The sequence below is a fragment of the Chrysoperla carnea genome, chromosome 2, assembly GCF_905475395.1.
Source record: "Chrysoperla carnea chromosome 2, inChrCarn1.1, whole genome shotgun sequence".
Taxonomy (NCBI): Eukaryota; Metazoa; Arthropoda; class Insecta; order Neuroptera; family Chrysopidae; genus Chrysoperla; species Chrysoperla carnea.
In genome coordinates, this window is record NC_058338.1 from 84,207,984 (window position 1) to 84,231,705 (window position 23,722).

Sequence of the window (23,722 nt, forward strand, 5' to 3'; positions counted from 1 at the left end):
TGCTTTTGTTCAGTGTATATGTGCCATAATGTAATCAGCAAAGTAAATTTTAGAATAAATTTTTAAAAATCTAAAACATACAGTTACTCGACTTTGTCACAATTTTCTTAGGCATGTTGGAATTACAACCTCCTTAGGAGTGCAAGCGTATGGCATGTAGTTTTTTTCATCCATAGGGGTTCCAATTATTTTCCATCATGTTAGGTCATAAAGTCATTAAAAAAAAAGAAACATTTTATCGAGCAAGTGAACATTATGCCAAAAATATGATACTCGCTAACTGTTTTTCAATAGGTTAGTTCTGCGAGTTCCAGAAAAAAAGTTTTCCAAAATTCATCCCGATGTATATTCAGCGAGACTAAAACGTTTAGCCCATAATCAAACATTGTCGATCTAAGGTATGTTTTGAGACTACGCAAGGTTGAAAGGAAGCGTCGATTCTTCGCTATTGTCATAGATAAAACTGCCAGAACGGGAAGCATTTGGTAGACAATTGGAAACGCAACTCCATTGAGTGGTTAATGTCCCGTCCGGCAATGGCTTTTCGTTAAAATTTAACTTCCTCGACCGAGACTCTCCTGTGCGCATGGGACTAATAAGAATCGGTTCAACAAATTCGATTTGATTGATTTACTTTATTATTTCATGGCCATTTTCTTTTATTGTATGGTTAGGGACCGCTACAGTTATTTTAAATGTTCAGGCGACAATATAATTTTATATACAAAGTTCTATATCAACCGCTTTTAAAAATCAATTCGGTACAAGTTTCTTAAATTAATCTAAAAATTATTTAAATAATAAAAATTTAAATAAAACTAAATTTTAAACCACAAGCAAGTGACGAGATTTCTTAAAGCTATATACAATATGAAACAAAAATTAGGAGAATTAAGTGGTGGTTTAAAACTTAATAGGTGGGATAATAATTAATAGCATTTTCCTATTCAGATGTGAATTCCACTCAAAAATCAATCAGACATCTTTTTTCTTTAATTAATTAATTAATAAGATTTATTTAAAAAATTACCTAATCTTAAAAACTAAAATAATAATTATTCAAATTCCAAATTGGCACATTTCTTTTTTTTACACAACAAACAAGAAGTAAACCCTGGAACGATATGTATCAAGTCACCGCGGGTCTTATTTTTTTTTAACATACGACATTTTTTATTTTGGGAGAGACAAAAATTTGACACTAACGATAAAATTCTCATTTATAAAAAATGCCATTTTTTTAATTTAAAATTCATTTACACTCTCTTCAAACGTATACTTAGGTTCTAACTTTTTGAGTTGTTTTTTTTTTTTTTAATAAACATACGATATTTGCGATACTTATGAAAAAATAGATTACTTAAGGTCCCTTTTTCAAAAAATTAGAAAACTGATTCAAATAAAATAAAAATTTAAAAATACTACAGATGCAATTAAATAAATGCACAACATTAAGATCGCCGAGGAAAATTTAAAAAAATATATATTTATATATTTTTGGGATTTTTTTTTTTAATTTTTAAATTTTTTTTGACACTAATTCTAAATATCACAATTTTTAAAATTCATCATTTTTTTAGTACAATTAAAAAACAAATATAGAACAGAAAACTTTTTTTTTAATTTCCTCCCTAAAATTTTGAATAAAAAATCATCACTTAATAAAAAATTTTGACTGCATGAGTAGTATTTTCAAAGCTGTTTAAAAAATTAATTTTACCCCCATTATCATTCTCAAAATTATTTTTTTTACACCACAGTATATTAAAACTTATTTTTCATTTTTTATGCTATGGAAAATATATCTTATTTAAAAAAAATTTATTTTTTATTTCAAATGCTTTGATGTATCATCATTTTGTCTACTATTTTTTTTTATAAACCTACCTAGAGTATAATAATATTTATTTTGTACTTTGTTTACGGTAGTTTTGTGTATAATACCTGATTTGAATTTCACTGTCAAAAAAATACTTTATTTATCATTATTTTTTAAAACATTTTAGTACCGTTTTTATCTTTGTAGGATAATTTGATTTGCAGTGTGTTGCTTTAATATATATCTGATATGTATAATGGATTGCGTTCAGGACAATAATTCTATATTTATTTCCTAGACACAATCGTTTCTGTAATTTGAAACATTGATGGTGGGTTTTTTTTATTCTGAACTGGTTAAAAAAATATTGATATGATTGATCTATGCGAAGTTCAACTGATATTAAAATTTTACATAGTTTAACTTTAAACTTTTCAGAACGGTTGGTTTTTTAAAACATTTAATTTTTTTTCAAAATTGGGTATGAAATGACCACTTTAAAATATAAAGCAAAAAAAATTTGTTTTATTAACAGCTTTGAGAGTTTTTTCATTACTTCCGGAGAGTCCGTTAAGGTAGTACCTTATTTTCAACTTTCATGATAAATTTTATTATAACTTCACGAATGTAGACGAAAAATAAGAAAATAATTTTTCAATATCTTTCTTAGTTTTCGAAATATTGAAAGTTAAATAATTAAAAAAAATTTTCAATTTTTGATATTTTGAAAATTACATTAGATATTGAAAATTTTATTCTAACTTTTCGTCTTATATAGTCAAGTTATAACATAAATCGCCATCAAAATTGTTCATACATTCTTAATTAATCGGGCACAACGGGTTTTTTTGTTTTCAATAATTTATTAAGGTTTTAACTTTAATTTAAATATTTTGTTATTTCCACCGACTAGTTTTGGAGAAATCTATGAAAACATATCATCTATCTACCGTTTTATCATCAAACCAATTTAAATATGCCTACTTCTTGGCGCTTGCGTAATAGTGTTAGATTTTCTCTTATCACAAGAGTAATTATTGTGGTACGAACGACGAACAGCCTCAAGGCTTAAGAATCACATCTTTACAATTAAATGAAAAAGGCATCGATTATTGTGAATTTAGAATCGAAAACAGAACTAATACATCCGTTGTACCTCTTTTGAGCAGATCGAATCCATAAAAGAAATTCATAGAAGAAGGTTAAGTGTTTATGTTGATTACTTTAAAAAAAAAATATATTTTATTAATTTTTACAATTTAGCTCTTTGAGTATAATTGATATCTAAAATTTTAATATCAATTTAACGATTCGCATATTTTACTATTTAGGATAAAAAAAAATACAAATAAATTTCAAAATATATTTCAAAAAATTAAATTTTCTTCTATAAAATTTGATAAATTAACGAAACCCACCAAAAATATTAATGCATTTTTTAGTGTATTTGTACTGTTATTTTCCAAAATGAACATGTTTGAAATTCAAAACTGAGAAGACAACTATTTTGTACTTAGTTTATTTATCATAATTTTGAAATCGTCGAATAGTTATGAGTGAAATTCATTAACAGTCTTTATAATATTTTTTTCTTGATGCAACCAAAAAATAACACTCTGTAAAATGTGGCATTATTTTTTCGTATAATGATTTTTTTTAACACACTTACACATTCAATTTATTTTTTTTAAATTTTGGAAATAACTTCTTCATCGAAAACACGTTGATCCTATTCTTTAAAATTAATAAGCTCGCAAAAATTTTGTTGAATTGATCAGTAAACAAAAATGGATGACTCTGATTTTGATTAATTTTTTTTTCGCTTAGCTCAAATATAAAAATTGTACATTTTTATCAAAAAACTTTTTAGTATAATACGTATACATATTTTTTTGGCCATTTTAAATACCAATAAAATTTATAATTAATTTTCGAAAAAAATTGTAAGAATTTTGAAATAACTTATTATCATCCATATTCATAACCTATTTTATATAGAAAAATGTTTCCCAAATTGATGGAGGAAAACACCCAAATGAGGTTATACGCACGAGGTTAGATCAATAACTTCCTGATTACATTTATATAATCAGCATATCCGCTTAAAAAGTGACATAGTACACAATCAGGAAGTTAATAAAATATAAACATGCGCTTCCATTTTGAAGTAGAGAATATGGAACTTACTAAAATAAATTATAATTACAATAAATTGTTTATAAAAATGAAACATGGTCATCAATTTTCATTTACGATAAAAATTTCAACACAATATGATTAAATGACAATCGGTTAGATTCTACCCTAAGGGTGGCGGGGCTGATGCACCACCGCCAAGTACTGCATTTTTAACGGCAGTGGTTTTAAGTAATCGTCTTAACATTCCACTGGTACCACGATGTTGAAGACTTTTGTGTGTTGTTAATGAATTTTTGGTACGATATCGACGATGACAAAATTCACATACATACAGGGTATCACTGCGTTCATGTTTATCTTGAAAGTGGCGTTTTAATGAATAATAACAGGAAAAGGTACGACGACAGTAAGGGCACTCTTGGGGTTCATTTATTCCTCCACTTGTTGGTGGTGGCATTCGATACGGTGTACCGCCTCCTGAACCTTTAAAATTATTAAAACAATTTTAATACTATATAAATTAAAAAAATTATCTTAAATAGCTTAAGACCAATGCAAGTTCATGCAAGTTTTTTTGGAAAATTTTATTAAAATTTATTATACAACACAAAAATTTTTTTTACGATAATAAAAAATTAAATTAAAGGTCTTAAAACACACATTTGGAGATGCTGAGGGATATAGTTCAGACAATTCTTAGCGTAAGCAATTTTTACATAGGAAAAAAACTACATTAAACATAACATTGAAGCATTTAAGCGCATGCAAGTTTTTTTAAAGCGAGCATAAATATTAGTAAATGAATAAAATAAAAAACCAAAAGAAAAATAAATAAAAAAAACTAAAAACTAATATTTTTAAATATTTAAAAGCATTTTAAAAATTTTCTTCATATAAAATTTTTATTTCCGAAATATTTTTAAATTTTTATCAAGTAACTTCTCTTCACTGCAAAACCCATGTCTCGTTGAATTGAGAATTTTTTAGCTCTAAAATGAATTTGGTTCATTTTCAAAGAAAACTACATTTTTAAAAGCGAAAAATAAATTTTAAAAAATAAAAATAAAATTTTCTATCACTGTTTTGTGAAAGTTTAAAACTCGACCGATTTTATTTACTTGATAATTTCCAGAATTTAAAAAATATTCCCTAATTCCTAGAATACTTATTGTAATAGAAAATTTGCAAGTGAGAAAAATATTGAACCATTTTTGGATTTTAGTACTTGTTAAAAAATAGTAGTATGTTTTAAAAAAAATAAAAAATGTTTTACTATTAATATTTTTTAATACCTTCCTGTACTAAACAACTAAGCAATTTCTAAAAAAATTTTATGTCGATATCTCCAGGTCGGGACTTGTGATATGTATAGATGTGTGTCATTAATGAATTTCTTGAACAATACACTCTCTCACAAATTACACAACGATATTCCTCGTGTCGTTCAGCATGTTTATCAGCAATATGTCGTTTTAGCGATGCTTTCGAACACAACACTTTACCACAACGCATACATGTGAAGAGTTTTTTCAATGCAGCCGCTGCGGCTACTGCTGCACTGTTTCCATGTAACATACTCAGCATACCTGAAACAAAGATAACACTTGGCATCGGATGTAAGTGCACCCGTGGCGGCGGTATAATCAGCATCAGGTGTGTTTAGATGACGCATAAAAATATAATTTACAGAAACATTTAAAAAAGAAAAACTATATGCCGTCATCTAAACTTAGCTAATCTAAAATGATAATTTGTGCAATTTTATTATCATTTTGATTGCTTCGAACATTCTCGGAACCTTGATGCTGGGGCTAATCATCCATAATTAAGATATTTCATTTATACCTACCACCTCGAATGAGATTAAATAACGTTTAAAATATAAATCTGGAAAAATTTACTTTCCCCCTTTGTTTTTAATAAATTATTAATTAAAACAAACTATTGGTTTTTTAAGGAAATGTAAAAAATATATTTTAATAAAATCAAATAAAAATTAAAATACAATTACAATAGTAACAAAAAAGTAACATTTTTTTAGATTAATTTTTATAGATTAATAGAATCAATTTTGATAGAATTTGTAATTTTTCAATTCAATTTAGATTAAATAAAGCACTAGTTTTTAGTTTAAAATGGAAATTATTTTTTAATACTGTTATCTAAAAAGAAAATTATAATTTTGGAAATAATTTTGGTCTACAATCTATTTATACACATTCCATTCATGAATCAAGCTAGTTACTAATTTTCAGTACAATGAATTCTGAGATACATAAAAATTAATTAATAATTTCACTTATTTTGATATATATATATTATTTAAAATAATTTTGAATATTTCAATTAATTGAAACATGCCACGGTTATTTCAAATCAAATTAAATAAAATTTGGAAATTAATTTTATTCATTCCACTTTAACACTTAATAGTTCGTAAGGTTATACACATCGAAATTATGATTTATTTTTAAACATTTCTTAGAATTTTTTTAACGAAACGTACAAATACAAAAAGTTTGTCCAAATTTAATATATTTATAGCAATTGTTCAATCTAAAATTATTGTTTATTGAGTAAAATTGTAACCGAAAATTAGTAATCATCCCACTCTATACACGAATACTAAAACTTAGATGACATCCAAATAAAAATTCAAAGTATAAATTGTTTTAATTTTTAAAAATTCCAAAATTTTTCGAGATCATTTTTCGAGAATAAAACAAAAGCTAGTACAATTAAAAACATTTTCAAAATGAACAAATTCGAATTGATTCTACATAATCTATATCCATACAATGAATAACGAGAAATATATTTCAAAAAAAAAAGTTCATGCTGTATAAAAATTGTCCAAGTGATGAACAAATATATCAGTAATAGTTAATAAAAAAAAAATGCAAAATAATTTTAATTTTAAAAGAAAAAAAATTCATCACACATCCTTTAATTGCCACCAATTTATAAAAAAAAACCTTATTAAATTAAACTATACCTTGCCAATTATTTAAAAAAAAAAGTTATCACAAATGATTTTCAAAGAAAAAAAATTTCAGTCTTTCAAAAAATATCTAAAACAATTTTTAAAAAATTCCAATTATTAACGAAATGAAGAAAAATTTAAAGTTAAACAAAAAATACAGTCTCATTATTTTTTTGGAAGAAATAATAAAATAATTATCTTTTTTTTATATTAATTAATTAAACATATTCATAATAATAATTAATAATAATAATAATTATAATAATCATAATAATATATTAATTTGCTTTTTTTTGAGATTATATAATATATATATAAATAATGAATTTATTTTCTTTTTATATAAGTAATTAATTTTCATACTTTAAACCAATGATAAAGAAATAACTAAGTTAATCTGGCATTTTATTTTTTTGTATTTTTTCTTTTAATTTTTTGTCAAATTATTAACAAATATATCTACATAAAATATTTTTTCTCTAAATTCAAAATTTTTAATTATTTTTGGTAAAAATATTAATTTTTAAATAATAAATTTGTCTGATTGACTAGGATGGTAATTATCCGGCATAAAAAATAACAAACTTCCTTATTTCATAAAAATCTTGTCCGCATTCTTTTGAAAATTTAAATCTTTAATTCAGATTCATACTTATAAGATTGTTTTGTCTACAGCAGGGATGACGAACCAATGGCAGGCGTGCCATTTAATACACGCGACATAATATTTTGGCATCGATAACAAAATTCAAGTAAAGAGTTGGAATTAATTGCCAAAACGAAAAATGCCAATAACAAAATTTCTGAAACATAAAATTTGTTACCAGACACATTTAACTGTTTGAAGAAACTGACTCGTGCTATTTTAACCATATTTTCATCTACCTATGCCCGCGAGTCATTAATTTCAAAGATGAATGACATTAAAGACTCGCCTAGAAACCTCTTGACAGATTAATCCAGTTCAGCATGTAGTCTACTAAAAGTAACGTCTTACAATCCAAATATAAGTTATTTTTCATCTAAATTGCAACAACAGAAGTCACACCAAAGTTACTTTAATTTGAATTACGCGCATAACTGACATATTGCAAAATGTATTCTTTTTTGTTGTAAAATAATTTCAAGTTGATAGTATTTAGTTTTATTATTTTCCCAATAATCACGAATTCGATTTATTGTAAAAAATGGCACGTAGATACTTAAAGGTCCGCCAGGCCTAGTCTACAACACTTCTTGGACTCATTGGACTCTAATATCAATCTTGTTAAGCTGGCTATAATGTTGAAGATAATGATATACAAAACCTTCGAATGTGAAAATAAAAGAAATTTAGCGACTATTAAACGATAATTTGAAATGCTATAGCATTATTCTGCCAGAATCTATTTCTTTTCCATCGCTTCCAGAGTCGACTTTCATCGTAATTAATTTAAAAATTATATTTGCCTTCATTTCGATGAATTTTGAATTTAAAGTAAAATTAAAAAACAGTTTTTATCAATTAGTTTTAAGTATGATGATTTTTGTGATTTTTAAGTTATCTAAATAATTATTTGTTTTGTTTCTTCTAAGGCTAATGTTTTTTTTATATACATATATATAAGTACAAATTTATAGCAATATATTTATTTTTTGTAAAGCAAGTTTTGTTTGTATGCCTATATTTAAAAATAATCAAAAAAATTAAAATTATAACAAAAACACTCTTTTAAAATATATTCTAAATACGTATTTTTTGAAAAAAAAAAAAAACATTATACGTATATATGTTTTACTTCAATAATAATTTGAGAAAATCAATTACAAAATTTTATAAATTATTTAAAAAAAAAATCCAATTTATGACTAGAAATTGTTGCAACAAATTCAATTTATATTCGTTCAAAAAAAAAATTTCTTCATACATAAAATTAATATTCTTGTCTTCTTTATTGACAAAAGAACAGTTTAAAATTTTTCCCATCGAGTTCACTCGATTTTTATTATTTATTTTATTTTTTTTTACTATATCAATCAGTCTTGGAAGTTACATTTTCAGTCCAAGAATTTAGAAGCAGTGAAATATTTTCATCCTATTTTCGAGTACCGCGATTCCCAAAAATTATAATAATTCAGTAAATAATACTCACAATCCCCTTGCTACATTATTTGTCAGTCTTAAGCTACCATAGTGGAATTTAATTGTAACCGGTGTATTTGAACCCAGCAATCTCAAGGAGTCCGAACGTAATGTTGAACGAATGGTCCCAATTTAGGGCAAAGATAATAATAGCATCGGTACGTCCTGAACTCTTGCGCAGCCAGTGGCAGAAAAGAGAACTATGATCTGAGTTTATTATTGTTTACAAGCATCGGTACATTTTGAACTCTTGCGCAGGCAGTGGCAGAAAAGAGAACTATGATCTGGGTTTATTATTATGTACATGAATACCATGGAAAAGCCTATACCGTTCGGAATCCTTGTATCTATACTTCGTGATAAGTCTGATCCACTATTGTGGATCAAACTACCTATCATCTTGATCAATGAGTACATACGCGTCTGAACAGCTGATTTACCCAGATGGTTGTTATGGCGCAGAAACATTTAAAATTGAACTACGGTAAGAGCATACCTTTACTATCTAGTTCCACTGTGGTTACTATTCTACTTTGATCATTTCTGAACCTCAAACACTGGGAGAAGCAGATGGCTCTATGTCAATGCGATTTTCCATTTCGTTAGGTAACAAAAATCCCACTAGCTTCCTAAACTTACGTATAATTAATTACGCTACTCCAAGGTTGGGTTTGTCGTTTGATTCAAAACACGACGAAAACACATAATTGTCGATTGAAATGACTTTTTTTTATTGGCAAAAAATTTCCATGAAGAAACAAATTTCTTTAAAATCCAATAAAACTTATGTAATTTTCACGACTTTTTAAAAGTAAAAGATAAAAATAAATCACCGCATTCACTAAAAACATACAAATTCTTATTTTCTATATAAAATATGAGTATTTTGCACATATTTATAAATAATTTCTATTCAATTAATTTTTTTTTTTTTTTTGAGATCAAATCAATATAATTTTTCATGTAAAATGAATAATAATAATAATAATAAAAATAAAAAAACTAAAATTTAGAAAATCCAATTTTTCAAAAATTAATAAGTACGAAATAAATATTTTATTTATTATTTAACAAATATATTTTCTATCTTTAAATATAGGCATTTGTTTTTATATTTATTTTATTTATTTATTTTTTAACTTGGAAGATTTGTTTGTAACTATTTAAAAAGTATTATTAATAAATTCCTATCACCATTTTTTTGTAATTAATTAACTTATTTTGTTTTTATATGATCATTTACAATATGTACGTCTAAAATCTACAGAAAAAAAATTATGGGGAAAAAATGAAATAAAATTAATAAACACAAAAGATACAAAATATTAAATTTGTTCTTGTACGAGATTTGTATGAATTAAGACAGTTTGTAGCAAATATTTTTTCATAAAAAGCATTTAGTTTTACGTATTCGTTTTTTAAATTTTTTTAATCATTATTTATTTCTAAACGCAACTAGAGAGATCTATTGATTATTATTATTATGAGGGGAGTATCTTATTTACTAAATTGTTTTAAATTAAATTTTTACAATAACTAGACCCTGTGTTAAATTTTATCGATTGTCGATTTTCAATTTAAATTTCTACAAAATATTCAAAATAAGGTCAAAATCACTACAAAATGTATGTAACTTCTAAAATAATTATATGACAAAATTATTGAAACCTTCGTGAGACACCCTGACGATGTAAAATTCAAGTCCTCAAAGAAAGGCTTGTTTAAGTATGATTGAGTTGTTTAAGTATGGTTTACAATTTTACTCGTGGTTCTGACATCTTAATGTTAAAATCGAATGCAAGGCCTTAAAAGTTAAATACCGGGGGATGACAAAATTGAATTTGCCACTTATCAATTTACCATAGAATGACGCGAGAAGTACAAAATGAATAATTTCATTTTTACAGCAGATAAAATCCAAGATGCGATGGATTATTTTTTGTAATTTCGAATAAATGAAAACGTTTTTAATCTAAATTTAATTAATATAAAACAATTTAGTAAAGAAAAAAGATATCACACACAGTTTAAACACCAATGGGATGGTGAACACACATCATCTCCTAGTGCACTAGTTGCTACATAAATGTTCTATAGGCAATATAGGTAAATTAAAAATTACTTTCTGGCATGAGTTATTGTAAAATTATTTCCTTGGGTTTATTTTAAATATCATTAAATATTGTGAAATGGCCGATTTGATTATTTATTAATATCGTATTATAATAGAATCTAAAAAAAACCAGTTTAATTACGTAGATTTGTTATATTTCATTTTCAAATTGCTTTTTCTAAAATTTTTCAAATTTATATTAAAAATAATAATTACTAAATATTGTTTTTGTTTTCTTCTTTTTATTGCACTAAAAACGCAAAGCCAATATTCATTTTTTTTACGTGATCAAAAAGTATTGTCTTTTATTTATATAATATATATTTTTTGATTATATTGAGCTTTTTAATATCAGAATGTATTTGAATATCTATTTCTTTTCAGAAAATGATGTTTCGAATTTGTTCTTTTAAATAAAATATTTGTTTATACAACATCTATAAATATCAACGAAATTGGTTAAAAATTATTTCTAACCATTGCAAAAGAATAACATCATAAATCCATACAGAAAATTGATATTTTAATTGTAAACTTTGTCTGCCTTTTGTAGGTTCGTGAATCTTTCAATTCGGTCTACCTAACTTCAAAGATAACACAAGACTGCCGTTGTACATAAATGAGTTGGTGGAACAAATGAAAGTAAACCTGGGATGAGATCCAGGATACAGGGTCATTCCAGTGAATTGTAAAGTCAAGATCTTACATCGTTTCAAAGGGCCACTATAAGCAAACTTTTTACAGCTATTACAGGACACTAGCTAGGCGACAAACACGCTGAACGTCTGAGTCTGACAGTGTATCACAGCTATTGCAGGAGCTGTCACAGTCGGGAGAAGGAAGAAACGAAGTCTCTTCTTCTCTTTCACTGTTCAGCTCTTAGCCAACCGTTTTTCGGTATCACAACGGACCTTTTGGTCTAAGTGTGTTCCATTCCAGGGCAGCTACTCTAACCTAGCCAACAAGAACATGAAAAAAGTAAGCAAAAAGTTTGAAATTGCCGAATGGATTAAAAATGTTTTCTTTTTTCACAATTGCACTCCATTTTTCAAACCATTCGACATTTACAAATTTCCTACCATTTTTACACGTATTGTGTTTATCAATGACTTTCCTTCGTTTAATTTATAGGGCAAGCAACAAAAAAATATCTTTCTTCATTATGGTCTAATGATCTGAATATCCAATCGAAATTTGCATTCTTGAAATTTTGAAAGTAATTTTGTAGAAATGTTTCTAACCATTGTAGTATAAGAATGTCAAATTCGTTTTTTATTGTTGAGAAACAATTCATTTTTCGGTTATAGATAATCCAAATTCGAAAATGAATTTTAATTTGATTTGTAGTCAGATTAATTGGTAATATTTTTGTTAACTAGTTATTGGTGATTTCCCAAGCTACTGGTTATAATGTTTTTATAGGAATGGATTACGAAATCATCAAAGAAATAGTTATTCCAATACAAACTATACAATTTTTTCTTCTTATTTTCTAATTTGTATTCTTAGAAAAATCAAGAACTATGTCAAATAAACTAGCTCGCATGGTAAAGAGATTAAATCTCACGAGTTAATTTTTTTTTAAATTTGACATAAAAATTACCCATTATTTTAAATTTATTTTGATATAAATTCTTTCATTATTAAATTTTAATATTCTCTAAATTTTTGAATTATTTGGGGGCTCAATTTTTCCATTGAGATTTAAATAAAAAAATTTGATCCCTCTAATTTGTTTTTTTTTTTTTACACATTACTCTAAAAAATAGGCTAAATGAAAAAAAAAACGACAAAATTAGTTCTATCTTTTTTTTCTAACCCGAGTTAAGTAACCATGATTTTGCCTTGTCGTTGATTTGAGCACACTCAGGCTAGAAGAATTCATTAGTAGAAGACGTGGATGTGATGATGAAGATGATGTAGATGCTGTTGAAGAAGTTGGTTGATGCTATTTCTGTCGTCGATGGTAAATACTTTTATGATTGTTGAGTGAGTTGAGCGTTCGGAAGACCTTGTGACATAGCGTACAAACAGCACTATGAAGCGGTTGCAGATGTTGTTGTTCCGTGTGTCGTTTCAATGTCAATCGTGTACTCAATGATTTTCCACACACATTACACCGATGTGCACCAGCTCCACTGCCCGCCAACATCAACATGCCCCCTGCCAAACATACCCGAACCGATTAGTTTATTTCATATTAAAATTGTGTGAAATTTATCTGTATTTATTTTAATTAATTTATTATAAAAGCAAATTTTTTCAAAGGCACTTAGTGTGTGTATAATTTTTATATTTTATCAAAAATAGAACAAAATTGGTAACTAGATTTTTTTAATAACAAAATTATTAAAATAAATACAGATAGTTTTTTTTTTTCTTTTTTGATTCTAAGTCTAAAATCTTGGTAGAATACATTTATTTGGGTAGTTATTATCTGTCGTCTACGATAAATATTCTACCAAAAATATAATTAATAACAAAATCGAACGTATCGTATTAAAATTGGCAGGGGGCAGTGTGATATATTTATTCACATACAAGTAAAACATTTGATATCTCGAAATTTGTTTTTTTTTTATCTTATATACAAAAAATTACGAAACAATAATAATATATTAAAAAACATAAAAAAATTTATAAAAAAAAATTTGTTCTCTCCTTTTTAATTCATATGAAAATAAGGCAAATGTCTGTGCGGTATTTTAACATTTCGATGATAAATACTTTTGTGATTTCGTAATGAATTTAATGAGCTGTAAACCCGTTTACATATTGTGCACACTGGTTCACGCGATGGTCTCATATGTACATTTTGTATATGTCTCTTCAATCGAGTTAACGATGATAGTGATTTGTTGCAAGGTTCACATCGAAACGCTTCTTCATTGCTGTTCCCACAGCCACCGCCACTGCCCATAATGGTATCAGCAAGAGGGGGGCTGCTGCTACTGTGGTGATGATGGTGGGTGACACCTGGCGGCACATAACGTGGCCCCAAATTAGCTTTATTTTCGTTATCTAGGATTATTAACCCTCTCTCTATTTTTACTTTAAGTTATAATATTATTAATTAAGGCAGATTTTTCTTAGTGGATTTTCGAAATAAATAATACACATTTCGAATTCGATTGAAAATTTTATATATACTTAAAGAAATTACACTTGTTTTACAATATGTTATGTAACATGTGCTTTATATCCTTCGTTGATTGGAATCCGGTTAATATTTTTAAAAGTTCTTCCTTAATTTCAAACGTCCATGTGTTCCTCAAATCTCGCGATTTCTGAAATTTGTTTTTCGTTTTTCGAAGATGTGTGTGAATCCATCATGCTTTTTTGTTTTCTGATATATTTCAAACACTTTAACGACACCCAAAAAAAAGTTTTTTCACTCTCATTTTAACGAATAATTTAGAATTTATTTAAAGTTTTCGCACAAAAATCAAATTCGAATATTTAAATTTTTACACCGTTTTACAAACCGATTTAATTTATTATAATTTTTTTAACGAACTGCCAAAATAAAAATAAAAAATATTACGAAACAAAAAAAAAACAATGTTTGATTTGAAAAAACATAAAAAATTAAAATAAATAAATCCGCCGAGCGCAACAGAAAACAATGCGACAAATAAAAAACAAAAAAATTGATTTGTTTAAAAAACGATCACAATTACTAAAACACAGAATACACAAGCATTTCTTTGGAAACTCAGAGAACGAACGTGTAAAAAACAATAACGAAAAATTTAATAAAAAAACATGAAAGTATTAAGTGATTTCATAAAATATTAAGTGGTTTCATATTTTCATCAAATTATTTTTTTGTTTTTGCTATAATTTTTGTTTGTTTGTATTTTTATTTTTGGATATTTTATGAAGTCCTTAATAGTTTTTTTTCGTACTATAGACAACAGTGTATAAAATAGTTGTTTTAAAAAATAAAAGGTTTAATTTTATGAGAATACGGTTCTTACCTTGTGAAGTTCCTGCGAGGCTTTCAGCTGTGCTTTGTAAACTAGGACTGCCCAATCCTAAAATATTGAAAATACAATTTATTAATCAGCAAATAAACAATTTATTAAACGTCAAAAATTTATTGTTTTGGTTTTTTTTTAGAGTAATAGAAGAGTAAAGAACCATACATCACAAAATCTAGTTGATTTGACTATTAGACAAAAATCTATAAGAAATTGCCTGAAATAGTTCCGAAAATTGTATTTCGTATAATTTTAGAAGCTATGCTCTAATCATTAAATGAGTTACATCGAAATTAAAGGCAAAAAATCGCTATTTTTTATGGGTATTACTCCTTTGGAAGAATCACAAACAATTATTTGCTTCAGAATATGATAAAACTTGTTATTCAATGTAATTTTAACCAAAAAAATACTTCATTTAATGATTGGTCGAATATTTCTACGAAAACTTCCGAAATCCTATATGAAGCCGTAATTTTTTTAGAGATCTTTACACTACATATCGCTAAAATGTTAATTTCTAGATATCTTTTAAAGTGTACTACCGATAAAATCCAAAAAATCAGATATCGATAGAGACAATGATAAAATTGTATTTTGATCTCGATAAAACTCTTACTGATTAAAATTTGTTATCTCATGACTAGACTTTAAGGACGGTATCTTACTCTTATTACTCTATGTTTGATATGAACTTTTTTAACAATTTGTTTCGATCTTTATCTGACCATTATGAATTTCCTTTAAAATTGGTACACCAGTACCATCTTAATTTTCGTCTCTTTTTGCAATACGGAAATAGTTATCCTTTACCTCTACCATTCATATCGTAAGTGTTAATATTAGTAATATTCATAATTTTATTTAAAGTGATAAATAATTTGTGTTTTGTTCGGATTTCGTTGGTTGTATTCGAAGGAAAAACACGTTAAATAATCGGTACCTGGATATCAAACCCAAATGAATTCGACATACTTCTAATAATTTAACTCTAAATAAATTTAAAAAATATAAATTACCTGCTAAACCTGTAGGATCGCCTGTTAATGCAGCCATACTAAAATTAAAAGTACCAGCAGCAGTCGCAAAAAGTTTACTATCACTTGCAGTTAGAAATGCAGGATGTATTCGTAAATCGTGTTCATCATGATCACCAACTGAGCAATTTGATGGGGGTCCTTTTTTATCTGTTCCACTATTTGAGTCCATACTGTTATTGTCTATATCTAATGATGCATCCATTGGTTCGTTTTTTACATCGTCATCATGATTCGTAGGCCGTGGTGGTAGTCCTGCAGTAATATGTGGTGAATGTGGTGCACTATCTAAACCATTTCCATGTCCAATACTTTCCGAATTATGTAAAGCAGCTAATGCAGCAGCATGTTTCATTGCCGATGGTGAAAAATCAGTGGGTGTCAACTGTTCCGGTGGTGAATTATTATTAAGATTAATATCCTGACGTGGTCGTTTTTGTTCCGATTCAGTGATTTGTTGTTCCAATGAATTACGTCGTTCTCTTCTACTATTTGATGATCGACGTGGTGGATGTCCATTACTCTCTGGTGATGGTATATCATCCGGATGATGTAATGGCGGTGAATGATGATTTTGAGGTGTTCCACCTCTGTTGTTATTTGTTTGTTGTTGTACTTGAGCGGCAATATCACCACGTTCTTCTCCATGTTGCTGCGTTAGGCCACTGACTCGTAATACTTCAGCTGTTTTTAGAAACGAACTTAACGATCGTTGATGTACGTTTACTTCACCGTGATATATGAATTCAACCAATGCATGGAGGTCAGTAAATGCCACATCTTGAAGCACTATTACTGGATGTTTGCATGGTGTGCTCTAAACATAAATAAATTAAAATTAGCCACTTTTAAATAAAAAGATTTTAATTTAAAACAAAATTTCTGGTTATTTACAACAACTTATTGTTTACCAAACTAAACGTCAATGTTCACTTGACAGTTCATACTAGCGCATGCGTGTTTTAAATGTTAAATTGCAATTCTATGTAGCACATTTCATATAACTTGAACATATTTAATTAAAATAATATGTGTTTACTGCAATTACTAAATCTAAATTGTTTAGTAAAATTGTTTAAAACAAATTTTTATGCAATTCAAAATAAATTTCTTCCATTTAAAATTGCTGTTATGCAGCCATTTCGTTTTGAATTCTGAATTCAAGTTATATGAAAAACCAAATGATTATGCCGTAAGAAAGGGATGGTTCGTATGATTTTCATTGATGTTTTGTAGTAAACGGTAAACCATGTGGTTACTACGTATAATGACCTGAATATTTACACATTACACATATTTTATTCACTACCTTGTACTTCCTTCGCCTTTAAGAAGTATGCAAGATTATTGTGATTAAATTACTTGTAAAGTGATGTTATTATGTTCTATAACGAACACCCTCAAAATTTTATACTTTTCATGATCATTTTTCAGTTTGTGTCGTTCATTTTGCGATTGAAAGACGACAAGTCTCTGAGATATCGACAAAAATTGTCCTAGGATACCAATAAAAACTAATCATCTAAAAATTTCAACTCAATATTTGCTACTTTTGAATAAAATTACACTAGATAATGATTTTTATTCATAACGCAGGCAATTGTGTTTCGGAATTTGATGAAACTTAGTAGTAATTTTAGGGGTAATTTAATTTTTAAATTAGGGGTAATTTTGACCAAAAAAGTACAAAAAAAGAGTTAAGTTAAAGATCGGGTGGGTAGTTTTTGAGGTATCGTCTAAAATCCTGTACGGATAGCTTTTATTTCGGAGCGATTTTGAATATATCTTGAAAAATACTCTTTTAATTGTCAAATATGCAAGATTTTTATATTTTTTGGTTCCTAGTTATCCTAAAAAATCCAAGGGAATTGAAATTTTTGGAATGAAGATTTTTATATTTTTTGGTTCCTAGTTATCCTAAAAAATCCAAGGGAATGAAATTTTGGTTGACTTTGTGATTGAATGTCATGTTACTAAGGTATCCACTGAAAAAATTTCTCTGGGATATCACTCTTCATACACGAATTTGGTCGATACCTCTGCAACTACTCTTCCATTTATCAAAAGGATCCAACTTTTTAATTTTTCGTGTTAAAAGTAAAGGGGACAAAATATTAATCCTTTTTTTTTGTTTTTTTTTTTAAACTTAATGTACTTTCAAAAAATACCAAGAAAATATTTAAAATCTATTTTGAGATATTCGAAGGGAAATTCGTTCACTTCGTCGGTTTAATTGTCAAAATTAACTTTCTGTATATTTTTGCCGATTGTGCATTCTTAAAATCAAATTTATACTCGCCTGTATAATTTGTACATTTTTATAATCTTTAAAAAAAAATTTCAATACCTTTAGAAGTTCTCTGAAATATGGACTGCACGCTGAAAGTACAACTCGATGTGCCTTTAAACTTTTACCATCGCAAGCTAATGTAACATCCACAAAATCTTCGTCATCGCGTAAATTCTCGAATGCCGAAGTTATACTGCTTTGATAATTGTTCCAACGTAAACAAAAATGCTGAGTATCTACCATGATAACTAATTATCGCCTGAAACAAATAACATAAAATATTTTATTAACTTTTCATCGAATTCAAAATAAAATTTCTAGAAGACTATAACTAAGATATATTAATTATAATATCTTGATAATTGTGAAAATTAATATCCAGGGGTTTTTGGGGCGGAAAATCGATCTAGCAGGGTTTTATTTTTTAAAAAACGTCTTTTATCCGTGTTTTCTGGAAAAACTGAAATATTGACTGCAAAATGTGACTTCCTGACATCTATTGGCGACGAAATGAAGTACATTACCGGGACATTGAAATTGGTATTTGTGTGGAGACATTTTAAATGGTGCTTATATGAGTGATAATATTTGTGTCTTTTTAACTCAAAAAATACCGAGTAAAGCTCGGTCATCCAGTAAATAACTTAAATTTATCTAATTAGGAAAAATGTATAATAAATTCAATAAATTCTGACGTTTAGTATTTTAATCGAAAATTTTATATAATGCAGGCAACGATATTTAACTGAAAATAAATAATTTTGGACAAGCATTCAAAGGATTATTTTTGTAAAGTATAAATTTAAAAGACAAATAATAAACTAATGAATTTTCATAGATTATGGATACTTTGAAATTCTTTAATTTGCAACCGTTCAGAAATATCTGCTAAATAGTTGGTACTCCGCATTATTCCCATGAATACACAGTTTTGTAATTTAATCGACAAAATATAAATAAACGGTGTGAAGTAATGAATGGAGGGTGTACTTTATTAATGGTTCATTAAAACAGCAAAGTAATTAAATTTACAAATTAAATATTACACAGTGATTAACTTATCCATGTACAATGGAATTGAGAATATTCATTTATAAGTGCTTTTAATTTGATCATCAAAGTTGGTGTGATAGACAGCTATTGTTCTGTAAAACTTCGATAAAAGTTCAAACCTACTCCAATATTGATACAAGTACCTACACCGAAATCCAGGCCTATCATCAATAAAAAGGAACGAGAAATGTCGAAAGGCCACCTGGTAGGAACTATGTTCTTTTTGCCATTAATTATGTATTATGGAACGACAATCACAATGAAGGAATGGTAATAAAATTGTATTTAATAAGTTCTTTTTTTTCAAGTTTCGTTAATACATTAATGAAAAAAAATCAGGCATGGGTTAGTTATTTTAAGTCGAAATCACCATTGTTAAAACTTTATTGTGTGTCTCTTTATCCAAGTCCGCATTGCTCATAGAGGAGGAAGCGAGACGGGTGTACGACTCTTCTACCTATCTCAGTTTTTCTAATAGTAATGAGAAAGGTAGAAAACAAATGTTGTCTCTCTGTCTTACTCGTATTATTGGTTGACACTGGTTAGGTTGTCGTTGTCTTGCTCGTTATTTAGTTACAGAAGACTGAGGGACTTCGCTGAGTCACATTTGCTCATGCCTGAAATAAATTATACATGTGATAAAATTATTTTATGGTTGGGTATCTTTTTAACTTTGTCGGCAAATAATCATTAATAACTAAAAGCCATCTCTGAACAGTAATCAGAAGTTACCAAAGATCAGAATCAAAAGTTGTTTGACAAAGTTGAATTAGAAAAAAGTGTGTTGATGTGCATAGGTTTCGTTCTGACATAATCACAAGACTACCTACGGCTTGATTGAGAATATTATTAATATTTCAAGATAATAAACTATAGCTTTCGAAATACATATAACGATTTTGTTTTGCCAAAAATGAATATTTGTATAGAATATCTTAGATTTTTATATTTTTTTGATGAAAATTACTGTTTATATATTCAGTTTTATCCAAATTGAAGCATTTTACTCAATTTTTGTAAGTTTTTTAAAGGTTTATATTCCTACCGCTTGTGAAAAAATCAAAAACATCACAGGCAACTTAAAAACAATGGAAAAATCTTTTCATCGAGTTATTTTTAAAATATTCTTTGATATTTTGTAAAAAATTTGAAGAAATTTTCGGTAATTTCTATAGAATTAAGCTAATAATCGTAAAATAGATCACCGTACTTTTTAGAAGTGCAGCATTCATCAAATTAACGATAAGTTACGATTCTAAATTATAAATCATACTGAAAATGAGTAACATTGAATGAGCAGTTGAAATACGTACTTATAAATCAAGATAATTGGTCTACGGCTTCTGGAAAATTTGAAATATTTTGTCGGTTTTATCATACTTTCTTATGCTTTTCACAAAGGAAGTAAAAAGAGATTGGGGCACGCCAAACGAATAAATTTTTTCTAAATAGTAATAAACATCCTAACTAATAATGACTTTTGATGAAGGTCGAATGAACATTTTTTTTAAATAACATTATGTTTTGAATGTCGTAAATCAGATAAATTATTATTTCTATTCAATGATATACGTTCAGAAATAGATTATATTCATAGAAACATAAACATTAAACTTAATATTATTACGTCGAAAAAAAAATTTTTTTTCTGCAATAAAAAAATCTAATTATATTTTTAGTTACTATTTTAAAAATAGTTAATAAGTATGACCTATCTATTTATTCTTATTATACAAAGTGAGACATAATTGAATATACAGTTCGGTACGGTGGAACCATAGTGATCCAAGGAACATTTTTTATAAAAAATAAGAAAACTATGTTTTTAAGTTTTAAGGAAATTAATGATTTTAACTGATTGGTTTTTATTGTTGGAATATTGGGAAAACAATATTCATTGAATTTCTTTATTTGAAATAAATTCTCCATCTAGGAGATTTTCCTGATATTATAGCACTTAAAATTTAATTGTAAAACCCAATTGATTTATGAGTCAGATCGATAGTCTAGAATTATGAACAAAAACACGGTACCAGTTAGCGACTAATAATAGAGAAACTAGTACCTATTTCTTATAACTGTATACCCACTTACACCCTACTCTGTATTTATATCTATTAAATTAAATAAATATAAGAAATATGTTTATAAAAAAAATATTCATTGCCAAAATGCACATATAAAAAATTCTTTTTGCAACCAAATCTTTTTTTGTTTCTGTAATAATATTAGTTTTTTTATTAACAATAAACGAGTAATCGAAAAATAAGGAAATAGGTTAGGTTAGGTTAGGTTATATTGGCTGTGCACGAAGGAAACACTTAGGCTATAGAGCCCATTGTGATACCATATATGTTTTTTACCACCTTGAAGCTGATAATTTCATTTATCAACTCCTCAATTTCAGAGGCTGAGTGCACCTCCTTCATGCATATACCATGCACTACACCAGCACACCACATCTATTAATTAAATTAATTTATGTTGCGACGGCGGAAATCGAACCCGCTACCCTGGGCATACCGCGGACGAAAATGGTAACGCCTTAACCAACTGAGCTACCAGGGCGACAAATTAAGGAATATGATAATACAAAAACAAATGAATTTGTTGGGTCCGTCGCTTTGCTGGAAATTTCGATTAATATGAAGCTTAGTGAGTAGCTTAATTGTTAGTTCTTTTTAATTTTAATTTCATTGGCGACTCGACTCAATTACAATAGAATTGGGTATCGAGGGAGTATCCCAAAAAATATATTAACAATCTGAGCGGAACGAAACGAAATCTTATTTTGTTAAATAATATGTTTAATCGTTTATTCTGCTTTATACATTTATAAAAAATATACATTAACAATAAATAATTAAAATAATAAAAAATAATTTTATTATTAGTGTATGACTACAAGTTTTTTATTTGATCTCAAAATTTTTCGAACTTGCGTTCATTCTCACTAATAATAAAATCATTTTTTATTATTTTAATTATTTATTATAATATAGTATGTACTACCAAAAACCTAATATAAATTCAATTAATACATTTACAATTGATTATGTAACTATGATTAAGAAAACCTTGAAATTCAGGATTTGTAAACAATTTTGTATTAATTGGAATGAATTATATTTTACAAAATTTTACAAAACTGAAAATAAAAGAAACAAAATTGTAGAATATAATTTTAAACAGCAGTAATAACGAATTTAATTTTAGAAATTATGTAATTTTACAATGTAAAATGTAAAAAGAACGTTTGTTTTAAAAGTTTTCTCAAAGTCCAAAATTTGCAGAATGTGGGATCATAAATTCTAATCTGAATTATCATTACGCAGGAATAATTATATTATCATACACAAAATATCAAAAAAATTGCTTGACGTTTACTTACGAGATAAAAACTATCTCCTTTCCTGCGAAAAATACACAAAAAGTTTTCACTTATTTTAATAAGATGTTTATAGTTTTGTCGAAATATTAAAATTTAAAAATGTCTCAGATTTGAAATTTTTATAATTACAGTCAGCAAATTGGGACATTTAGCATTTTAATAATTCAATCAGAAATTTTATCTAATGCAAGTAATGATATTTAACTGAAAATTAATAATTTTGGACAAGCTAATTAAAAATAATAATTTTTGTAAAATGTAAATTTTGAAGACAAATAATAGAATAATGAATTCTGATAGATTATACTTTGAAATTTTTTCAATTTTGCATTCTGACCTATTACAATCAGATACAACTTTAAAAGTAATATTTGAGGATACCTACTTTAAATTTTTAATTTGTAAATTGCTTCTATTAACATAGTATCCAAATTAGTTTTAACAATTGATTGTTTTGCATTTGAAATTAATATTTAGAAAACCAAATTGGTTTGAATTTGAATATATTGATTATATTACATGGGTCAATACCAGTGAGGTCATATTGAATAAATATAGCATTATGATTGTCAAAAAAATCGAATATTGCATTTTTAATTTTTCAATAATTTTTATTTCGAAAACTAAGCGTCTAGAGAAAAAATCATAAGAGTACTTCTTTGCTTAGAACTGATCAAAAAATACAAAAATATTTATTTTGAAAAAATTCAAAATATTGTACTTTGCGCAAACCCCCACCCACTTCTTGTTTATCAATCGATTTTTTCATCAACGTACTTGACCTTTCAAATA

General features: G+C 26.9%; 1 protein-coding gene across 5 annotated transcripts in view; it reads right to left on the reverse strand.

Moving 5' to 3' along the window:
* Positions 1-4,041: 4,041 nt before the first annotated feature.
* LOC123293860 (broad-complex core protein isoforms 1/2/3/4/5) overlaps positions 4,042-23,722 on the reverse strand; it is a 28,532-nt gene continuing 8,851 nt past the window's right edge. For 2 of the 5 annotated variants that reach the window (XM_044874815.1, XM_044874816.1), the window contains exons 2-5: positions 18,544-18,745; positions 16,179-17,013; positions 15,157-15,213; positions 4,042-4,441 (exon numbers count right to left, since the gene is read on the reverse strand). In XM_044874815.1, coding sequence (XP_044730750.1) covers positions 4,119-4,441; positions 15,157-15,213; positions 16,179-17,013; positions 18,544-18,729 — 1,401 coding nt within the window. In that variant the 5' untranslated portion in view covers positions 18,730-18,745 and the 3' untranslated portion in view covers positions 4,042-4,118. Of the gene's footprint in view, positions 4,442-5,250; positions 5,545-12,959; positions 13,340-14,671; positions 14,693-15,156; positions 15,214-16,178; positions 17,014-18,543; positions 18,746-23,722 lie in introns of those variants that run through there. The other 3 variants (XM_044874817.1, XM_044874818.1, XM_044874819.1) reach the window with 3 other exon arrangements.